The sequence below is a fragment of the Arachis ipaensis genome, chromosome B04, assembly GCF_000816755.2.
Source record: "Arachis ipaensis cultivar K30076 chromosome B04, Araip1.1, whole genome shotgun sequence".
Lineage (NCBI taxonomy): Eukaryota > Viridiplantae > Streptophyta > Magnoliopsida > Fabales > Fabaceae > Arachis > Arachis ipaensis.
In genome coordinates, this window is record NC_029788.2 from 130,505,485 (window position 1) to 130,529,156 (window position 23,672).

The following is a 23,672-nucleotide window of genomic DNA, read 5'->3' on the forward strand; positions in this document are numbered from 1 at the left end:
TTTAATAATATAAAATTTCTTTTAACATAAATTTAATGGAAGCAAAGATAATATAATAATGTAAACTAAATATATTGATCTATATTTACTTATTAATTTGTTTCTAAATTTCTAGTGGGATTAAGTGTTCCCCTCCTTCTCACTTAGGTCTGTCTCTGCTTATATCTTGTTCTCAGTGTCTTATCTTGTCTTATTTTCAAAATCAAACGTAACCTTATTAATAAAGTTATAAAAATCAAATCGGTCATCGAACCACTCTAGTTATACTGATTTATTGGTTCACTGTTTAACTGGTTCAACCAAAATAATCGTTTTATAATAAATAATAAATAAAATATTACTAAAACATATAAAACATAATTATAATTGTATACCAAAAAGAAGAATCGTTAATGCTGACAAAAACTATACAGCTTTATGATGTTTTGGTACTTGAATTCTGTCAATACTTTGACCTCATTTTTAAATGTCTTTCAATTGTCTACATCTACAAATAATCGTTTTATAATAAATAATAAATAAAATATAAATAAAAATACTAAAACATAATTATAATTGTATACCAAAAAGAAGAATCGTTAATGCTGACAAAAACTATACAGCTTTATGATGTTTTGGTACTTGAATTCTGTCAATACTTTGACCTCATTTTTAAATGTCTTTCAATTGAACTTATTCTCTACATCTAATTTCATGTGAAGTTTTTTTAACAGCAACAACCATACCTGAAGACAACTCAGCCTTGTAAAAAAATCCTTGCCCTCCAATGCCAATGAGATATTTGTCATCAAAATTATTGGCAGCTTTAATAATGGTTTCAAATGCCATTTTTTCATCATGACTCAATATAAAAAATTGTTTTTCTGGTTACATTTCTTTAAAACACCAATCACACAAAGTGTTAGTGCTAATACTTCAAAGATAAGAAGCAGAACCAATAACATGACCTTGTGACTTTTGCCGCTAGCATTGTTTGGGCATGGCACCAAGCCAGTGACATTACCACACAAGCCTTTCTTATTTTTTAATGATTTAATTAAAGCATGAAGAAAGGCTCTGTTATTTGAAAGAGGCCCATCTAACTGGTTGTATGATATGTTGACAAAAGTTAAGCTTGATCTACCATTAAAATTAGATGGAATTGTGCTAGAAAAATTATTGCTAGAGAAATTCAACCACTGTAATTGCTTCAATTCTCCAAGCACTCTTGGTATTATTCCATTCAACAAATTTCCACTAATATCAAGAGAATAGAGAGCTCCGAATGAATTGAAGTAAGAGGGATGCTTCCTTCTAGTTTGTTGTTGCTCAAGTTCAATTTCAATAAGTTATGTAACTGAACAACTTCAGCAAGGTTCATGTCACGTTCTAAAATGGGCCATGACCGGCGTTTAGGAAAATAATTTCATAGCAAGTCTAACATACTCAAATATAAGTTGAATAAGAAAGTTACAAATATTATACAAATTCTAAAATAAATAGTTATACATTTTTAACAAAAAATAAAATAATTACGAATGGTTGGATCCTGCCTGTGACATATGGAGCATATACATTTAGGAACTCGATAAAGAATAGGTACTCATTGCAAATCGTTACTCTTGAATAGAAAATCTCACATAATCAAGTATTTGTTCCTGAAAAATATTTTTAGAAAATGGAGTGAGTTTTGCAACTCAGTGACTAGACAATACATCTATAATCGACATGAGACCATATAAACATTATTATCAAATTAATGTTAATTAAAAAATAATAGTTGATAATAATAAGTGAATCAATAAGGGAGCTCTCATACAAAAATCAAATCAAAAGTCTACACATGGGCGGCTCCACCTCTATGGGTAGTCCTTTCCTCTTGTGTGTCCTAACAGAATAATAGATTTAACGTGTAGCCTACATGTTAGACTAGAAACACCCCTACTACTAGAGTTTGAGTTATATGCATCTAAGTTAACGGCGGTAGCTGGAGTCTGAGTTAGATGCATCTAAGTTAATGTCATAACTGCCGTTAACTATGGTTTTCTAATACGAGCCTTCCAAACCAATTCAAAATATATAGTTTCAAATACAATAAATCTTTAATCTTTCAAATATATAAGGTATCGAATCAAATCAAATCAGATAATACTTTCTCATCAGAAATTTTTTCCGATCATATTTTTTTAATTATAAGAACATATTCCATAATTTTAAAGTATGTTAGTGCCAATAAATACTTCAATGCTTCAAAAAGTATATATTCGAATAAAATCAAATATTCTAAAATAATATAAAGCTTTATCAAACATATATATAGTCTCATGTAAAATTTCTAAGGTATGAACTTCATAAAAATAATTATTCAACTATAATAAATCAATTATCTTAATCAAATCAAAGTTCTTCAACAATAGTTTTATAAATATAATTAAAACTTAAGAATAGCATAAATAAAAAAGATAAACAATTATAAATATAAAGCCTACTCACAACGTGGTCCCAAGGGACCGAAGATACTAAATCCGGAGTGCCAAATTCAAGGTGAGGAGGATTGAAGTAGAATGGAACGAATGAGCACAAGATTTGGACCGGAGTAGCGATAAGATGGAGCTGGTGATAGTTCTGGGAATCTAAAACAGGGCATAACGAAAATTGAATTTAAAGGACAAGACAGATTAAATGGTGGCATAATAGAACATGAAAGCTAGAGAAGAATCAAGGAAAAAGGCTAGACCGGGTGACAGGAACGGTTCAGCTCTAGCAGCACTAACAACTTCGGCGGCAAGGACGATGGCTTGGTTTAGGTACATCCAAACGGCGACAAGAACAGCGGAGCAGCGGACGGTCCGTCCTCCTTGGCATTTCTCTCTCTTCGAAGCTCCAAATTTGCAACCGCGACGACGACGGCGAGGCTGGCTTTGATGGCGGCGGCTACGAAACCTCCCTCCTCTTTTCATTGTGCCTCTCTCTCTCTTCCACACGTTCTCTTCTCTCTGCTCGGGCTTCCCTCAGCGACGGCAACAGTCCTCCACGAGCAGCCATGACGACGACAGCGACGGCGACGTAGCCCTCACCGGCGTCATCCTCTTTCTCCCCCTCTTCTTCCTTTCTTCTCCCTATCCATTTTCCCTCTCTCTTTTTCTTTCTTTCATTCTCACTGGGGGATGTGTGTGTGTGTTAGGAGAGAGTTAGGGTTTGGTTTGGAAAAAAGAGGAATAAGGGTATTGTAGGAATTTTACAGTTCAAATTAAGAATTATCATAACCAAATCAATCAATTAATAGAACCAAAGCATATCAGAATCAATATTCAAGATCATCAACAATCCTAAATCACAGTAATGACTAATGATAACAATAATTAAAAAAGCAAGATGAAAAATCATAGATTAACTAACCAATTAAAAGTTTAAAACAACAATTACAGTTAAAAAAATAAAAAAACTTCTAAAGAGAGAAGATGTTGTAGTATCGTTGTGAAAAATCCAACTTGACCGGGCTTAGTCAAGGGGAAAGATGAATATACTTACCTGTTCAATCAATTAAGGAATGGACTAGATCCTTCGAGACAGAGCATAGCGGGACAAGGAGCACGACGGTGGGGCTGACGCGGAGGAACAGAGGCAGCGCGGCAGGACAATGGCTACGCGATGGAGGAATAAGGCAAGACTAGTTGCAGCGGCGACGGTGGCTTCGAAGTTCGAATAGTGGCGGAGACGACCAGCTTCGAGCAAGGCGGTGGCTGGACGGAGGAGGTGTGGGAGTGAAGGAGGAGCTCGAGTTGGAGAGGAAGGAGGAGGAGTGTTCTTGTGAGTGAGAGAGTGGCAAAGTGCTTCATTTGTATCTTGGGGAAGAGGTTCACGTTCGCAGAGTTAGGATTTTCCACGGTGAATGAAACGGCGCCATTTGGTGAAGATTTTTGAAAACCGTTCAGATTTCAGTTCGGTTCGACCGATCGGTTCTTGGCTGGTTCGACGGTTCAATAGTGATTTTTGATTTAACGATTATGACTTCTAACCGAACCGTCTTAGTCACTAGTTCACAGTTCGACTGACTGGTTCGAACCAGTTTTCAGAACCTTGCTTAAGGATATATTAGATTATATGTAAGTTAATATTAAATTTAGAAGTTAATTTATAAAAAATACTATACAATACATTTATTATACAAACAAATAGAAAAATTAATGAATGCAATTATATAACCACCTAATACATATGTTTAACAAATTAAAAAAAAAAAAAAAACTATTATCATCAACTCAATTCTAGTTGTGCAAGAAATTAGCAAGAATAATGAAAAGGAAGAAAGAGAGAGGTATGAAATTATGTTAGAGGAGATAAAAAAAATGTTTAAAGTGAATGTTGATTTATATAGTAAATATTATTAAGAGTAAAGTATCATTTTTGTTCCCAACGTTTGGCGTAAGTCCTATTTGTGTCCTTAACGTTTAAATCGTCCTATTTGTATCCCTAACGTTTATAAAAGTGATTCAATGTTATCCTGCTATCAAATTGTATTTTTCAATTATTCTCATTTGAATGTATTTATTCTCAATTCGGTCTCACTTGGATGTATTTGATTTCAATATTGTACCCACTATTTATGTTTAGGTTCAATTATATCCCTAAAAAAGTGAATTATGCAAATGTTGTAGGGATTAGTTTCAACTTTTGATGAGCTATTATCCGGAGTGGATCATCGATTTCTGTCCCAGACATTTGTATTCTAACTTCAAGAAGAAATTTTAAGAAGTCCAACTAAAGCTCATGATGTGTAATTGGCGGCATGATAATATTGAATCACTTTTACAAATGTTAGGGATACAAGTAGGACTTACCCCAAATATTGAGGACAAAAATGATACTTTACTCATATTATTAATGTTTGATATTTAAAAGCGATATTCAATTTTCTGGTTTTATTTTTCATGAATTATGACAACATGAATTTTCAACAATATTATTACAACTAAATATAGATATTAAAAAAATATAAATTGTTGAAAGAAAAAGAAGTGATATATAGGCGACAAAGTCACAAAGACACTATATAACTCATGAATACAATTACACAAATAAATAGAAAAATTAGTAAATATAATCATACAATTGCTTAATACATATGTTTAGCAAATTAAAAGAATAAAAATAAATACTATGGTCATCAACCAAATTTCAGTTGTGCAAAAAATTAGTAAGAATGGAGAGAGAAGGATAAAAAGAAAGATGTATGAGATTATGTGAGAGAAGATAAAGAAAATGTGCAAAATGAATATTGATTTATATAGTAAATATAAGAATGAGAGATGAGTATGAAAGGAGAAGAGAAGTGATTAGAATATAATCAAATTTATACCTATTAAAAAGAATTAATATTAAGATTGAAAAGTAATAGTGTAACCTACATAAAATAAAGGGTAAGAGAATATGAAAAGTTAAGGTTAAGAGAAAAGAACAAGTAAGTCCTAGACCTTTTGATTCACAGACATTTAAGTCTTTGAAAATTTGAAAATACATTTAAGTTTTTGATCATTTCAAAACCTGTACATATTGATCCCTCATGTTCACTTGAGTCTGACCTAACGGAAAAATCAAACGTGATTCCTGTTGTACAGACTTGGTTGATACGGATGCACATGTGAGAGAATTTTTAAAATGGGACAAATTAGATACAATGATCGATGTGTCTAAATTTTGAAGAAGTCAGGGACTTAAATGTATTTTTAAATCTTTATAGACTTAAATGTCCACAAACCAAAAAGTTAGGGATCAGTTTGTCTTTTTCTCTAAGGTTAAAAAAGAATCCTATAACATTATATAAAGATAGATTAATATAAAGAGATAAAAATACAATGAAAATCTTATAGCATAATGTAAAAATATAACTCATTGTATGAATTAACGACTTAAATTGATGTGGTATCATGATAAAAAATTAGAAGACTAACAATATATTTAAAAAGAATTATTCTTCACATACAAGCTTTTTTTTTTTATACAAGTCATATAAGTCATTTATATTCACGTGTGCACGTTTCTCTTCGTGCCATACTGCATGTTCTTCTTCTTCTTCTTGCTGCACGTTCTTCTTCTTCGTCGTCGATATTTTTCTCTCTCATTATCGTCATCACCAACACCACCACCTCCTCCTCCTCCTCATCCACTTTCTTCTTCTTTTTTCATTGGAATTTCTTCTCCTCCATCATTAGTTATCTCGTTATTAAAGATAATGAATAATTCAAGTTAAGATTGTTAATTGAACCAAAACGAAATTGATTATTGTTTTGAATCCAATCAAGTAGCTGATGTGTGGTTCGATTCAAGTTAATTTTTTCGTTAGTAGTTTATGATTCTGTAGGTGAATAATGTTTCATTGTTGATGGTTTGAATTAAATGTAATGTAAAAGTTATGCATTAAAGAAAATAATTTTCTATATTTGCAACAAATTTGGGTATAACACGAAGACATTTGGATGTATTCTTTAAGAATTTTTGGTGTATGTGTGCTAATAAATTCTGCATAATTCAAAACTCTTCTTCTCCCTCCTCCTCATCTTCTGCTTCTTCTTCTTCTTCTTTTTCATCATCATCATCATCTTCTTCTTTTTTTTTCTTATTCATCTTTTTTTTCTTATTTTATCTTCTCAAGTTTCTTCTTGTTTTGCTCTTTTAACGAGAATAAAAACAAAAAAAATCAAACAAAGAAGAAGAAGAAACACATAATGGTACAAAATTAATTAGAAGATGATGAACTTACATTTATTCAACTAAAAGAAAGAAAGAAATAAAAAAAAAGAAGAAGAAGAAAAAAATGTAGCATTAGAGGAAATATTTTTCTGTATTTGCAATATATTTGGGTGTATTGTTTAAGAATTTTCGGTGTATGTGTGCTAATAAGTTCTGCATAATTCAAAACTTTTCCTCTTCCTCCTCCTCATCTTCTACTGCTTCTCGTTCTTTTTTCATCATCATCATCATCACCATCTTCTTCTTCTTTTTTTCTTATTCATCTTTTCTTTTTTGTTTTACCTTCTCAAGTTTCTTCTTGTTTTACTCTCTCACCAACACCATCTCCTCCTCCTCCTCTTCTTCCTCCTTCTTTTTTCATTAGAATTTCTTCTCCTCCTTCCTTTTTCTCTTTCTCCCAAGGTTCTGAAAACTGGTTCGAACCAGCTGATCGAACCGGTTGAGCCGTGAACCGCTGAGGAAAATGACTCGAACTAATGCCAAAATCGTGGATTTCAAAAACCGCAATTGAACTGGTGAACCGGTCAAAAACCGGTCGGTCAAACCAAACCGTGATCCGGCCGGTTTTTTGAGTGGGGAGCCAAACGTCGCCATTTCAGCTGCTGCACTTAGCTTAGCCCTAACTTCATCCTCCTGTGCCAGATGCCCAGATCCAGATTTCAGAACGCTCTGCCTCTCTCACACTCAGTCCAGAGCAGGGCTCCTCTCAATCGAGCTCCTGATCGTCCCTCACCTCCGTCCAACCACCGCCTCGTGCCGCTGTCGTCATTCCTTCAAGCAGCCATCGTCTACTCGCTCACTTTCCCTCCATCGCACAGTAGCCATCGATATCAACCTTCCCTTCCATCACGTAGCCATCGCAACCTTCCTCCGTCGCGCAGCCACGCCGCCGCCGGCACTAGCTCTGTTCCTCCGAACCACTGTCCCGTTCGAAGCTCATTCGAAGCCCATCGCACAGCCACGCTTCCTTGTCTTGGTCACTCGGTGTCTCTGTCTCCCTCTTACATGATCTGTTGAAGGCTTCTTCTAGCTTCTAGGTAAGTTTTTTTATTAACTATGAATGAACCATTGTTTGATTCTGTGAAGCTCTGTGAATTGTGAAGTCACTGAAGTGTGAACTGATTTACTGAAGTGTGAAGCTCTGTGAATAATTTTCTTTATTAACTATGATTGAATAATTGTTTGATTCTTCTAGCTTCTAGTTCTAGGTAATTTTTTTATTAACTATGTGATTTACTATTTTTTTTTTATTTTTCTGTGAACTGTGAAGTGTGAACTAAGATTCTGTGAACTGATTCAATTGAAGTTACTGAATTGAACTGTGAACTTTGTTGAATAATTGTGAATAATTATTGTTAGTTAAGTTGTGAAGTGTGAACTACTGAATTTTGTTGTTTGTTGAATAATTGTGAATAATTTTGAGTGTTGTTTGCTGAGAACTTGAGATTATTGTTATTGGATGTTGTTCCTCCACAATATAATGTTTATATTGTAATTGGATTGTATTGTTATTGTTCCGTTGAGTCTGTTCTGAATCTGATTAGTGATTTTCAGAATGTGAAATCAATCAAAGAAATTGATTTTTTGTTGTTGTCGAAATTATTGCTAAAAATGGATTTGTTACTCTGCTGCGGCTGTTTTTGAATTTTTGTTGATAGATTTATTGATTGAGTTTAAGGTGATTATTTGTTGCTGTGTTTTAATTTTAAACTATGCTTTCAAAAAAATTAACAAACAGCAGATGTCCCATGTTATTGATTTAGAGCAAGGAAATCATGAAGATGATGCTGTTGTTGGAGGTCTTGGGAGTGACGATGATGATGATAATGTATTTCTCTGATGTAGAAGACGGTGGTTCAAGCCACTCTCATTTCTAATATTTTTTACTTCGTTCTTTAACTGCAAAATTTGGTTTTTGATATTTTTTAATGCTGAATTTGATTGATTCTGTGGATATCTAGACATCCTTTTGTTTATGATTCATGGAATTGAGAATTGGATTGTTTGGTACTGCACTATATGTATACTTGTTCTATGTCTTGGTGTTGAGTCTCACAAATATTCTCAATTACTTACTGCTATTGTTTTCTTCTTGAATGGGATTTTATTTTTCCAAAAGAAATAATAGAGAATTAGGGTTGTGAATTTTTTAATTGAGTGATGAGTGTAAAGCTGAAGATGATGATGACAAAAGTGCTTGGAAACATATATTTTAAGAGTGTTTTAAAAAAACTTGAGTTTGTAAATTGATAAGATCATATAGTTTTTGTGTGTTTATTTATATTTTATTTATTATTTTATTATAAAACGGTTTTTTCGGTTCAACCACGGTCGAACCGGTTGAATCTGTAAACCAGTGAACCAATAACTAGAGCAGTTCGATGACCGGTTCGGTTTTTAGAACCTTGCTTTCTCATCTATCATCAGTTATCTCGTTGTTGAAGATAATGAATAATTCAAGTTCAGATTGTTAATTGAACCAGAACAAAATTGATTATTATGAATCCAATCAAGTGGCTGAGGTGTGGTTCAATTCTAGTTTATGATTCTGTAGGTGAATAATGTTGTTTTTGTTTGTGAAAATTGTTGTTTATCGTTGATGGTTTGAATTGAATGTAATGTAAAAGTTTTGCATTAAAGAAAATATTTTTCTATATTTGGGTGTAACACGAAGATATTTGGGTGTATTCTTTAAGAATTTTCGGTGCAAGTGTGCTGATAAGTTCTGCATAATTCAAAACTCTTCTTCTCCCTCCTCCTCATCTTCTGCTGCTTCTTCTTCTTCTTTTTCATCATCATCATCATCATCTTCTTCTTTTTTTTTTCTTATCCATCTTTTTTTTTTCTTGTTTTATCTTCTCAAGTTTATTCTTGTTTTACTCTTTTAACAAGAATAAAAATAAAAAAAAATCAAACAAAGAAGAAGAAGAAACACATAATGGTACAAAATTACTTGGAAGAGGATGAACTTACATTCGTTCAACTAAAAGAAAGAAAGAAATAAGAAAAAAAAGAATAACAAAAAAATGCATCATTAGAGGAAACATTTTTCTGTATTTGCAGCAAAGTTGGGTGCAACACGAAGATATTTGGGTATAACAGGAAGATATTTAGGTGTATTGTTTAAGAATTTTCGGTGTATGTGTGCTGATAAGTTCTGTATAATTCAAAACTCTTTCGATTCCTTCTCCTCATCTTCTGCTGTTTCTTCTTCTTCATCTTCTTATTTCATATTTTCATAATTCTTCTTGGGAGAAAAAATCAAATATGGGTAAAAAAATACATAATGTTACAAAATCAATAGAAAGAGAAGGAGGGAAAAAAATATAGCAACAATAACAGTAATAAAAAAACGACAATAAAGATGAAATACCTGAAGAAAAAAGGAGGAGAAACACAAAGAAGAAGAAGAAGAATGAGGAAGAGAACGAGGAGGAGGAGGAGAAACGAAACGACGGTTGTGGTTTTGATCGAGGAAAAAGAAAAAACTTCTTTCATAATGGTGAGTGAGCGCGCTATGAAAACCGTTGAGTAGCGGGTATTAACACACTGATATAGGTGAACGTCCTTTTTATTGGGTTTAGCTTAACTTGTATGACTTGTAAACTAAAATGACTTTTATGCGTAGAACCTCTGATTTAAAAATTATCTTTAACTCCGTTTTAATATACATTAATAATAGAATGATAATAGATGTGATTGGTGCCATTCAACTTGCTGCAAGACTTTGAATCCCATAATTAAAGCCCTTTATTCATTTCTGTTTTCTGTTTGCTTGAGTAGTTAGCTTTTAAACAAATACTTAAACTAAATTTGTTTGTAATTATAATAAATTTGTCTTAAATATCTAATATACGAGCATACGCTGATTTTAAGAAATTATATATGTTCTTTTTTTTTTTAAAATAATCTGCTTCTGAGATTTACTGAAAATGAATTTTTCATGCGCTAGGCATGACCGAATTTGGTAGTGTTACATCACCTACCAATAAGATGTACATATCATTATTATTCCCTTGGTGTTCTGACAAATATTGCTAGACAAAGATATATGTAAATTGTTAGTATAATCATTAACGAAAATATTATAAGACTATATATTCACATATAAATTATTTCAGACCTAAGAAATTAAAATATTAAAAGATTACTATTGCTAACTTTAACTATCTTGTAGGAAGACATAAATTCTTCACCAAAAATAAATACTTTTAGATATAAATTCTAACATTTTATTTTGTTAAATACACCATTATAATGCTCATGCAAAACTTATTTATGAAAAAAGATAAATTTCAAACTTAAAAATTTAATTGATAACGATTGATAAGAAATTGATATTTTGTTAAATGTATTAATAGATTATTACTGTTATAATATAAGAAATTAAATAACTTTAACTCAATTCCAAAAATTAATTAAGAAGTGAGAATTGTCTTATATTAAGTTTTTATTTTAGATAATGTGAAATTAATAATTATTATCAAATAAATAAATAAATAGTAATTAATTAATTAAAAATCACTAAGTTACTTGGGAAACTGGCAATTCTTTTTATCCTTTTGTGACGGTTTCTGTTACAGACTAACTCAGTCCAGCCCAACTAGCCGTTGGGTTGGGGCACCGCCCCTGGCCCAGGCCCAAACCAACCCCTACAACAAAGGGATCCGACGGATCGGTTCCTAACACCCGACCTGGACCATACCCGGCCTCCGATCCGTACGACCTAGGTCACCAGTCGGGTCGGTGTCCTTGGAGCAGCACCCGGAGCCCCGGCCCGAAGTCCGGAACGAACTATGTCCCTCGCATGGACTAGGACAGCTCACAAGCTCTTTGGCCAGTGGGCTAGGTCATTAGTAGGCCCGCCCAACATAGTATATAAGGGGACCCCCGAGGTACGTCACATTTCTTACCTAATTCGGCCATCCTTCCGTACGGACTCTGACTTGATCGTTGGAGTGTCCTTGCAGGTGGCCACTCCTCCCTTTTTTGTCACATCACCTCCGGCGTCTCCAGCTCACACCTCTGTCTTCACTCCACGTCAGCTCAGGGTCTCACTCGTTCACCTTCTCATCACCACCTGACCCGTCGAGTACCCAAGATCGTCAGGTAACGAATATTGGCACCGTTTGTGGAAACCCTGTAGACATGGAGCGACTTCCCACGTCAAAGGAGCTTCGCGAAGGAGGAGGGGCTCGCCTGAGTAGGGCGAGTTCGACGGCTCGTGCCGCCGAGCACCCGCAGTCCTCCGTCCAGCCAAACCAACTGATATACACTAAGACCCCCGAAAGACGTCCCTTCGGAGGGACAGAAGCCGATAGCGCCAAGATCATGCAAGAACTCAGACACAGAGTACAAAACCTCGAGCAGGAGCTGGCAGCGAGAAGCCGATCTCGCACTCGCACCCGCTCCCCCTCCCGAAAACCCGGGAGCCGAGAAAGAAGCCCAACAAAGCGCGACGAAGCGCACATGCAGGCGACCTCTCGACCTCACCAAGACAATACCAAGAGCCATAGGGAGTCCTAAAGAGGGAAAACCAAGAAACAACATGAACCCATCATCATGGGAACCACCCCCTTCCACCCCTCGATGAGGTACGATGGGACTAAGGATCCCCAGGAGCATCTCACAGCTTTCGAAGCGAGAATGAACTTGGAAGGAGTAGAAGACGCGGTTAGATGCCGAGCATTTTCCGTAACGCTGGCCGGCCCAGCAATCCGATGGTTCAATGCACTCCTGCAAGGGTCCATCACGACCTTCACAGACGTTTCCCAAAGCTTCCTAGCTTGGTTCACGACACGCATAGCCAAGGCAAAACATCCGATCAACTTGCTAGGGGTCACCCAGAAACCCGGAGAACCGACCAGGAAGTTTCATGACAGGTTCAACGACGAATGCTTGGAAATTGACGGCCTCACGGACTCGGTCGCTAGTCTTTGCCTAACAAACAGCCTGCTGAATGAGGACTTTAGGAAGCACCTCACAACAAAGCATGTGTGGACCATGTAGAAAATTCAAAACGTGGCCAAGGAATACATCAATGATGAGGAAGTCAGTCAGGTCGTAGCAGCCAATAAACGGCAGCTCCCTAACCCTCCAGCCCGGTAGGTCACTTAGGTCGATAGATATAAGGAGGTCCCCAGGGACGGAACCCCAGCCAAACAGCACAAACAACCTCCACGGGTGGGAAGGTTCACAAACTACACGCCACTCACGGCGCCCATAGTGGAAGTTTACCAGCAAATTTTGGCAAAAGAATCCTATCCAGACCCAGGCCACTGAAAGAGAGAACGGGAGGCAACAAAAGCCTGTACTGCGATTATCACAAGGGTTTCGGCCACAAGACATAAGACTGTTTCGACCTCAAAAATGCCTTGGAGCAGGCCATCCGAGAAGGAAAATTGAGCGAGTTCTCCCAACTTATTCGAGAACCGAGAAGACAAAAACGGGAGCACTCAGAAGAAAATCGCACCCGGGCCGTCAAGGCTAGGCAAGAGCCCACAGGGAACACAGACAACCCCCCAACTTTTTTGGTTAACGTTGTGGTCAGACGCAACACCCCCCTAAATCCAAATCAGCAGCAAAGAAAGACACCCGGGTCCTATCTATCTCGACAGGAGGTCCCACCACCTCAAGCGGGAGACCTCCCATGATATCCTTCGGCCCAGAAGACCAATGGTTTCATGATCTCCCTGAGAACCCCCCATGGTGATCACGGCAATGGTCGGGACAGGGTTGGTCAGGCGAATCCTCGTCGATACTGGAGTTGACTCCAACATCCTATTTAGGAATGTGTTCGATGCTATGAGACTCAGGGAGTTCGACCTCAAGAGCCACCAACACGGGGTCATGGGGCTAGGCGACAACTACATAAAGCCCGATGGGACGATCTCCCTCCCAATCTACCTTGGAGCCGGTGACACCAAAAGGTCGGTTATGGCGGACTTCGTAGTCCTCAGAGACTCCACGGCCTACAACATCATTCTAGGAAGAAAAACCATCAACGAATTTTCAGCTGTGATATGCACCAAATTCCTAGCAATGAAGTTCGTAACGGACAAAGAAACTGTTGGCTCCATTAGGGGAGACTTAGAAGCGGCGGTCGCCTGCGACAACGCCAGTCTCTCCCTAAGAAAAGAATCTAAGAAAGCAGCCGGCGTGTTCTTGGCAGACCTGGATATAAGGTTAGAAGACAAGCCGAGACCAGAACCAGAAGGGGACATGGAGAAGTTTCAGATAGGAAAGTCGGCAGAACAGTTTACCTTCGTAAACGAAAATATGTCCCATGAACTCAAAGGACCCCTCATGGAGGTTGTAAGGGCAAATGGCGACCTTTTCGCTTGGACACCATCAGACATGCCGGGTTTAGATCCCGAAGTCATGTCTTACCGACTAGCCGTCAAACCATACGCAAGGCCAGTAGCACAACGGCGAAGGAAGATGTCCCAAGAAAGGGCCAATGAAGTCGCCAAACAAACAGCCGGGCTACTTGAAGCCGAGTTCATCAAAGAGCTCGAATACTCGACATGGCTATCCAACATCGTCCTAGTCAAAAAAGCTAATGGAAAATGGAGAATGTGTGTCGATTACTCCGACCTGAACAAAGCATGTCCTAAAGACTCTTGTTATCCAACGTCGTACTAGTTAAAAAATCTAGTGGCAAATGGAGAATGTGTGTCGACTATTCCGACCTGAACAAAGCATGCCCTAAAGACTCTTTCCCCCTCCCCAACATCGACACCTTGGTAGATTCGGTGGCAGGATATCGCTTCCTCAGCTTCATGGACGCGTACTCTGGCTACAACCAGATCCCGATGCACCGACCTAACGAGGAGAAGACGGCGTTCATAACACCAGGAGACACTTATTGTTACAAGGTAATGCCATTTGGATTGAAGAATGCGGGGCCACCTACCAAAGACTAATGAGCAAAGTCTTCCATGACCTCATCGGTAAAACGGTAGAAGTTTACGTGGATGACATCTTGGTAAAAACAGCAGAGCCAAGCAGCCTCATAGACGACCTCCAAGCTGTCTTCAAAGCACTAAGGAAATTCAAAATGAGGCTTAATCCACTCAAGTGCGCATTTGCTATGGAAGCTGGGAAGTTCCTAGGCTTTATGATAACACAACGAGGGGTAGATGCTAACCCAGATAAGTGCGAGGCTGTGCTTAAAATGACAAGCCCAGGGTGTGTCAAAGATGTGCAGCGACTAACCGGGAAGTTCACGGCTCTATCCCGGTTTCTCGGAGCCTCGGCAAAAAAGGCCCTCCCATTCTTCAATTTAATGAAGAAAGGAATCGCCTTTGAGTGGACCCTGGCATGTGAAGAAATGTTCAACCATTTCAAAAAAATACTCTCAGAACCACCCGTGCTCAGCAAACCCAGAGAAGGAGAACCTCTGTACTTATACCTAGCAGTAACCACGCAGGCCATGGCGGCCGTCCTTATCCAAGAAGAAGATAAGACTCAGCGCCCAATATACTTCATCAGTAAAGTACTCCAAGGGGCGGAACTGAAATACACCAAGCTGGAAAAACTGGCTTACGCCCTGCTAACGTCGTCGAGGAGGCTCAAGCAATACTTCCAAGGGCATGTGATCATCCTGAGAACCGACCAGGCCATTCGACAAGTCCTCCAGAAACCCGACCTCGCAGGGAGAATGATGGCATGGGCAATAGAGTTGTCCCAATATGATTTGCAATACGAGCCCAGACAAGCAATCAAAGCCCAAACAATGGCAGATTTCCTGGTAGAAGTCACAGGGGAGGCACCCAAGATACCGAACACACGGTGGAAGCTCCACATTGACGGAGCATCCAACCAAACGTTCGGAGGGGTCGGGATCATTCTCGAGAACTCGGCAGGGGTAGCTTACGAGCAGTCGATCAAGTTCGATTTCCCCGTCTCCAACAACCAGGAAAAATACGAGGCATTGATAGGAGGGCTAATTCTAGCTAGGGAAGTCGGGGCATCCAGGGTAGAAGTTAGTAGTGACTCCCAGATTGTTACATCCCAGATAAACGGCAGCTACCAGGCTAGGGATACACTACTACAAAAATACCTGGAAAAGGTAAGAGAGTTATGCAAAAGCTTTGAGGAAGTCATAGTCCAGCATGTTCCCAGGGAAAGGAACGCCCGAGCAGACCTCATCTCCAAGCTAGCGAGCACCAAGCCTGGGACAGGGAACAGGTCCCTAATCCAAGGACTGGCGACTGAACCAGCAATCATCTTATGCGCAACTCAGACCCCAAACCCCCTCTCATGGATAGACCCCATCTTCCGATACCTGGAAAACGGTGAAACACCCTAGAACGAGAAGGAAGCGCCAGCCACTAGGAGGGAAGCTCCCAAATATATGATCATACAAGGGCAGTTGTACAAACGAGGACTCCACCAACCCTTGCTCAAATACCTACGCCCCGACCAAACGGACTACGTCCTAACCGAAGTTCATGAGGGGTGTTGTGGTCACTATATTGGAGGAAGGTCGTTGACAAGGAAGATCATCCGAGCAGGGTATTACTGGCCCACGATGATGTCGGACGCTCAGGAGTTCGTTAGAAAATGCAAGAAGTGCCAAGCAAATGCCAACTTCCACAAAGCCCCACCTGAGGAACTCAGTTTGATGATTGCACCCCGACCTTTCGCCCAATGGGGAGTCGACCTCTTGGGGCCATTCCCACCCGGGCCAGGACAAGTAAAATACTTGTTAGTGGCCATAAACTACTACACCAAATGGGTAGAAGCAGAATCACTAGCCAGCATATCTTTAGCAAATTGCCAGAAATTCATGTGGAGGCAAGTAGTCACAAGATTTGGAATCCCAGAATCCGTCATATCGGATAATGGGACACAATTCGCTGATAAGAAATTCAAGAAATTTCTCTCAGGGTTAGAAATAAAGCAAAAGTTCTCCTCAGTCGAACACCCTCAAAGCAATGGACAGGTGGAAGTAGCCAACAAAGTCATCTTAAAGGGGCTAAAGAAACGACTTGAAGGCAAGAAGGGCTCATGGGCAGACGAGCTGGCCTCAGTCTTATGGTCCTACAGAACCTCCCCCCAGTCATCTACCGGAGAGACACCCTTCCGACTCACATACGGGGTCGACGCAGTCATCCCAGTTGAGATAGGGGAGCCGAGCCCAAGATTACTTCTTGGGGGAGGAAACAAGGCAGTCAAGAAAGACTTGGTTGACGAAACGAGACAGATGGCACACTTGACAGAGACAGCAATCAAGCAAAGGATAGCCCTAAGATACAACAGTAAAGTGCTGAAGAAAAGCCTCAGGGAAGGCGACCTGGTCTTACGACGTAACGACATAGGACCACCAACCCCAGGAGAAGGCAAGTTGGATACAAATTGGGAAGGACCTTACAGGGTAAGGGAAGTCCTCGGCAAAGGTGCATACAAGCTAGAAAAATTAGATGGAAGCGAGGTGCCGAGGACATGGAACATGGCAAACCTAAAAAGGTTCTACTCATAGGAGGAAGCGACCTGACGGCCTGGCAACATGACCCCATCCACTTTAATTCCTTTAATTTTATTTCTTTGATTATGTATCAAATTACCCCTTTGTTTTAAATTCTACAATGCATATATATAACAACTTCTTTTGCAAGATTTTTTCGCTAAATTACAACAAAACGATGAAAACTACGAGCGGTCGACCTAACGGAAGCCCGGGACTGATCACCTCGGGAACCAAAGGGACCAAAAGCTAGATGAACTCAAAGCAACAAACGATAAAAGACGGTAAATACCATAAAAGCGGTAAACCAAAAAGCCACGACGGCCCGAGCAAGCGAACAATTATCATAAAAGCAACTTAATAAAAATATAGCAAAGTTTTCATTACAATCAAAGGCGCCTCAAAAAGGCCCAGAAGCAAAAGCAAAATTACAGAAACAAAGCAAGGGAAATAAAAAGCTGAAAAGAAGAGTCCATCTCAAGGCTTAAGGATGTCAACAATTTTTCCGTCCTCAACAGTCTTAAGAGCACCCACTTGAGAAAGATCGAGGTCAGGAGCCAGCACAGCGACCTGAAGCTTAATCCCTTCCTCAGTCAGCTTCACGGCTTCCTGGGCCCCCTTAGCAATCTCTTTATTCTTCTTCTTCAAAGCAGCTGCCTTCTGATGGTTGCCGTCGCCGAGCTCTCAACCAATTTCAGCTTTTCCTCCAAGTCTTTGATTTTCTTCTCGGCAGCAGCGGTCTCGCCACGAGAGGTATTCAGATCTTTCATCAAGGCGATGTCCCGTTCCACCAACCTATTGATCTCCTTGGCATCTTTCTTGGCCTTCTCCTCCTGCTCAAATAACTTCTTCTTTAGAGACTCCTCTCGAGACCTCGAGTCAGTCAAGTCCCTCTGGGAGTCCCGAAGCTTCCCTTCCATACCCAAGACAGACTCCATTTTCTTGGCAATAGCAGCAGCGCGGAGGAGACTACGGTAGATCCACCTTGCTTGACCCGCAAGGTCGGCATCCCGGAAGAACTCCTCAGTGCCAGGAAGCAATTGGAATTCAATAAAACCCCATCATCAAAATTCTTCTCCATGATGCAGAGGGCCTTCCCCGAATCCCGCTTCCTCTTTTTCGGGTTGTCAACAACTTACGGGTCGTCATCACCGGACCCCAAGTCCTCCTCCCCAAAAAGAACCTCCTCCTCCACACCTGGGTTCCCAGCAACATTCTCAGGAGGGACCTTGGCTGCCTCCGCCCGATCAGCCCCCGTGACCTGGCCGCTAGCCTCGCCAGTGACCTCCTCATCTTGGCTCGCTGAAGGGGTTGTCGAAGAGTCTTCATCACCATCACCATCTTAGATGAGGCTCATCAGCTCAGCAAGGGTAGTCTTCCCACCAGCCATAGAAACTGCAAGGAAAAAGGCAAAAGGCAAAAGGCATGAGCAGCAATAAAAGTAAAAAAACTAAGCGAAGATACATGAAAAATAAACTTACCAACATAAGACCGACCGGTCTCCCGGTCCCCCATAACCATATGAGGATTAAGGTTCTTTTCGCCAAAAATAGCCAACAAGATGTCAGCGATGTTACGATCCTCTGGGCTCAACCAGTCATAGGATACTTTTATTAAGTAATCAGATCCCGCCCCAAAACTCCAATAGGTTGGGATCCGCCGTTCCCCCTCAGTAGTAAGCCAGAAGGGCTGATGACCTTCAACCGGCCTAACTTTGAAGAAGGTAGACTTAAAACCATGGAAAGAGTCTTCAAAAAGGCCAAAGATTCTGCGGCCTTGTTGAGGCCTAAAGGACATGTATCCTTTTTTTGTCTTCCCCTCCTGAGAAGGGTTCGTAAGAAGAAAGAGGTAAAGGAAAACGCTCACAGAGATCGGGAGCTCTAGATACTCACAAACCATCTCGAAGCATTGGATGGCAGCCCAGCTGTTCGGGTGAAGTTGTGACGGATCAACATCACAATGATTCAACAAACCCATGAAAAAGGGAGGGTTGTAAACATGGGTTGATAAACCCATAACCAATCGACAACCCAAGGAGCTGCCAGGTTCTTTTGGCAAACGTGTTCCCGATCAGCCGGAACATAAACCTGGTATAACGCCTCTTCAGGCCCCCCTCCGCACAAGAGCTTGGCTTGGCGAAGATCCTGAAGGCTCTCCTTTGTGACCTTAGAAGGGGTGTCTCTCACATCGGAAGTAACCCAAGCGTAATGATCAACAAAATCGGCCAGCGGCCGCTGAGTCAGGTTCGGGAGCACGGGGCGTTCAGCCATACCTACAGCGGGGGCACCACTTAGTCAGAACGGGAGGTCGGGAACCCTATCAGTAAGAAAAACAAGCCACAAATCACCCCCTACACTAACCCAGAACCCAAGCAAAAATCTAAGTAAAACCCAGTGGCGCCCCCTCTAAAAGAAGAAGCAACAAGAACAAGGAGAAAACCAGGCATGCATCGAGAAAAAGGCACAAAGAAGAACAACACACAAACCACAAGGAAAAAGCAAAACAAAAAGAAAGCCGTAGAAATAACGTACCAGGAAAATGCAGAAGGATTGAAGGAAGGATCCAAAGAAAAAGCACTGGAAGAAGGAAGAAATTTGCACAGTAGCAATAGCAGGGAAGAAAGCAAAAACAACAGCGCACAAAAGAATAAGAAAAAGAAAAAGAGAAGAAATAAGGGATATGGAGAGGTTACAAAGCAAAAATAGGGGAAAGTGTAACCGCCGAGGAAAAGCGCCAAAAGGCAAGGGCATATTCACCATTTCACGCGAAATTTTAAATCATGAAATGATGGACATTTAATGCCTGGCGCGGAAGCCAAGAAGGCAGCGTCAGAGACGAGGTAACCACGTGTAAGAAACACGAAACGCCACCAACGAGCTCCCGAGAAGAGGAACACATTCCGTCTCGGCGTAAGGCAAACACGCCTAGCCACGAGTTCCAAACCTCAAGGCTGGTGCGTTGGGGGCACTGTTACGGACTAACTCAGTCCAGCTCAACTAGCCGTCGGGTCGGGCCACCGCCCCTGGCCCAGGCCTAAACCAACCCCTACAACAGGGGGATCCGACGGATCGGTTCCTAACACCCGACCCGGACCATACCCGGCCTCCGATCCGTACGGCCCAGGTCACCAGTCGGGTCGGTGTCCTTGGAGCAGCACCCGAAGCCCCGACCCGAAGTCCGAAACGACCTATGTCCCTCGCATGGACTAGGACAGCTAACAAGCTCCTTGGCCAGTGGGCTAGGTCATTAGTGGGCCCGCCCAGCACAGTATATAAGGGGAGAGGTCAGCTCTCCCCCCGAGGTACATCACCTTTCTTATCTAATTCGGCCATCCTTCCGTACGGACTCTGACTTGATCGTTGGAGTGTCCATGCAGGTGGGCACCCCTCCCTTTTTTGTCACATCACCTTCGGCGTCTCCAGCTCACACCTCTGTCTTCACTCCACGTCAGCTCAGGGTCTCACCCGTTCACCTTCTCATCACCACCCGACCCGTCGAGTACCTGAGATCGTTAGGTAACGAACAGTTTCAAAATGGATTTGCACCTAGACTAGGTTTTCAATTTTGCATTCTCATCTCTATCTAACAAATGCTTTTCTTGGGGTGCTTTTTTTTTCCCCAAATCTTTTTTAGGTTAAGTTGGACTTCATTTTATTCTTTTATCTTGAATTTCTTGTATAAAAAACTAATTTTTATACATGATTAGTGTAAAAGAGTTTTACAAAAAAATAATTGTACTACTAATGTTTAAATTCACTATTTAAAAAATCATCTAAATATATGAATATGATCTTATAATTATGTAAACTCTTTATATTTCAAATAATTATGTAAAATTCTAAGCTCTCAAATAGTCAAATTATTTATCAGTGTATTAAAATTAAATAAAAAATACCTCCTATACCAAAAATCCACAATTTTGTCCGTATAGTCTACGTATATAGTATATAAAGAAGAAAAAAGCAAAAGAAAAGAAAAGAAAAATAACAAAAGGTAAGGGTTTATAAGTGTGACAAAAACAGAAAGAAAGAAAGAAGGTGAATGAGATGAGAATTGAGATGCGTTACTCTATTGCGAAATTCTTTGCATCCAATTAGCAAAGTATTAAGCTAAAACCCCCCTCATTTCTATTCGTCGTTTTAGTAAACAGGAATCAATCGATCCAATATCCCCAACGAAGTAAACGACACTAAATAGCTTCACTCACAACTCACCAAAACGACACCGCCACATAAAGCAGCAGAAGCAGGTAGTTGCAGAGAGCAGAGCAAAATGGGCGATGAAGCTCAGAGAGCTAAGAGAGAGGCGGCGGCGTCCTACGACTACGACGGCGATTCTCGATGGGCCGATTATTGGGCCAACGTCCTCATCCCTCCCAACATGGCCTCCCGCCCTGACGTCATCAACCACTTCAAGCACAAATTCTACCAACGCTACATCGTAATCGCTTTCTTCGTCTTTCTCAAAACGCTTTCTTCTAATTCTGTAAGCTAATCCAAACATGGACTTAACATTTTGGATTTTCAACTCTGTTTTGTGCTTCACAGGATCCCGATCTCGTCGTAGAGCCAATGTCTTCTACCAGTAGTTCGCGTTCTTCTTCAACCACCTCGTCTTCCACTACTTCATCCAACACAGGCGTTCGTTCACGAAGTAATTCAGGTTCAGTTTCTCTCCTTTTGTTTTTCCTTTTTTTTTTTTTAGTTTTTCGTTTTTGTTTTTTATTTTTTCTGTTTTTGTGTGCATGTTCAGGTAGATCTTCGGGTTCGGGAACATATGCGACGCAAGCTCCTAATGCAGCACCTTTGCGTTGGGATCGCCAAACCGTTCAGTTTTCTGTTAATGCTTGGGTAAACTCTTGTTCCAGTAATAAACATGCTTCTTTCTCTTTTTATGCTTCATAGAGTTTTAGCTAAATGATCAGGTTTTAATTTGGTTAATAAATTGTGAAATTTTTTATTCCTATTGAGTATTGACTGAAGTTATGACTTATTAGTTAAGAGAAGGAAAGATGAGGGTGGAGCTTAGAAAGTTTAGTTTAAGGTTTAGTAATATTGTTAAATGACTGAAAATGTTGATTTCAATTTTCTTACAAGTGGATGCCACTGCTGGCTATCTTTGTTTTTCTTAATGTTCAAAATTTTAATGCTGAGACCTTAGATTTTAAACATGAGGACAAGGATCTTTGTTGTATGAGGCATTTGAATTGCAGATTTGCTAAGTTTACTTATGTGCTGATGCTTTTATTTAATATCACGTGTATAGGTTTTTGTTGTGGCTGTCCTTTCACTCATTCCACTGGTGCCAGGACATCTTTCTAATAGGGCTTATCGACTTTCTTTTTTGGGTACCACATGCTCTTCTCTGTTTTCCTTGTACTCATTATATGGGGTAAGTTTGTTGTTATGATTTTAGAGATGATTATTTTGTATTCAGAGTTAATGTTATCTTGGGATTTTGGTCTCTGCTTTTGTTTTAATGTATTGCCTTATTCTATTGCAGAAACCAACAGCATGGAATTTGCAGGGATTGCAAATTTACTTTCAGACAATAATTGCAACAAAAGATTTTATAACCTTCGTCTACTGCCTTTCATTTGTTACTTCACATCTTTGCCTCAAACGTGAGTTTCCCTTGATTAATTACCCTGATTAGAATATTCAGTGTTTATTCTGTGTTTATTAATACTTTTCCCTAAATATGTTGCAGTTGCATTGATCCCTATCATTTGTCGGGCATTAGAACATGTTGCAAAGTTCCTTAGACGCAATTTCAGCCGCTCTACCTTGTACAGGTGAATTACTGTTTTAAAGTTTATGTTACTAATTTTAAAAGAATATATTGCTAATAGATGTGCATTGTTGTGGTAAACTTTAACGTAGGGTCTGTTTGGCCAAGTAGCTTATGTAAGTCCGTATGTGAAAGGATCTTATAAACAAGTTATTCTGTGTTTGTATTGATTGCTCAAATGTGATTTTGGAGCAGCTTGATATTTTAGCTTCTCTAGAAGTACTAAAATGACATTTTAGAAAGTAATTAGTGTTATGCAAACAAGCCTTAATACTGAAGAGTGGGGCTGGCTAGTATGTCCTACTTACTCAGTCATGGTGCCTTTTATGTGATGTCAAAATTTTAAGCTGTAGAGTCTAAAGTAATGTGTGGTTGTGATCTGGGAGCATGAGCTGATAATTGTGCTTCACTGATTCCTGACATACTTTTAAATTTGAATGAACTGTTAACTACTTGTAGTCCACTGCTAATTTAAATGCACTAGGCTTACTTCTTCTATCTTGTTTCTATTTTGAACTTTAGTTAGGATCTTGTTCATTTTAAAATTTTGATTTTAGATAACAATATAACATCAGTTTGACATCTTATTTTATTGCTTTTTCATTTGAATAGGAAATACTTGGAAGAGCCATGTGTTTGGGTGGAATCAAACAATACTACCCTCAACATACTCGCATCACAT

General features: G+C 39.6%; 3 protein-coding genes across 3 annotated transcripts in view; 2 read left to right on the forward strand and 1 right to left on the reverse strand.

Moving 5' to 3' along the window:
- LOC107637391 (pre-mRNA-splicing factor CWC21-like) lies at positions 11,526 to 12,255 on the forward strand. Its single transcript, XM_016340811.1, has 2 exons — positions 11,526 to 11,578; positions 11,700 to 12,255. Exons 1-2 carry the CDS (start codon positions 11,526 to 11,528, stop codon positions 12,253 to 12,255), a joined length of 609 nt encoding a protein of 202 aa, XP_016196297.1.
- On the reverse strand, positions 18,509 to 19,140 carry LOC110271363. The gene is made up of 2 exons (XM_021122142.1): positions 18,682 to 19,140; positions 18,509 to 18,595 (listed from the first exon to the last, which is right to left on the reverse strand). The coding sequence occupies exons 1-2, from the start codon at positions 19,097 to 19,099 to the stop codon at positions 18,543 to 18,545; spliced, it is 471 nt and encodes a 156-aa protein (XP_020977801.1). The 5' UTR covers positions 19,100 to 19,140; the 3' UTR covers positions 18,509 to 18,542.
- LOC107635529 overlaps positions 21,189 to 23,672 on the forward strand; it is a gene marked incomplete in the record, with an annotated part of 4,604 nt that continues 2,120 nt past the window's right edge. The window contains 7 exon segments of the mRNA XM_016339018.2: positions 21,189 to 21,640; positions 21,748 to 21,862; positions 21,953 to 22,050; positions 22,466 to 22,591; positions 22,703 to 22,823; positions 22,910 to 22,994; positions 23,603 to 23,672. Of these exon segments, the coding sequence (XP_016194504.1) occupies positions 21,473 to 21,640; positions 21,748 to 21,862; positions 21,953 to 22,050; positions 22,466 to 22,591; positions 22,703 to 22,823; positions 22,910 to 22,994; positions 23,603 to 23,672 (783 nt within the window).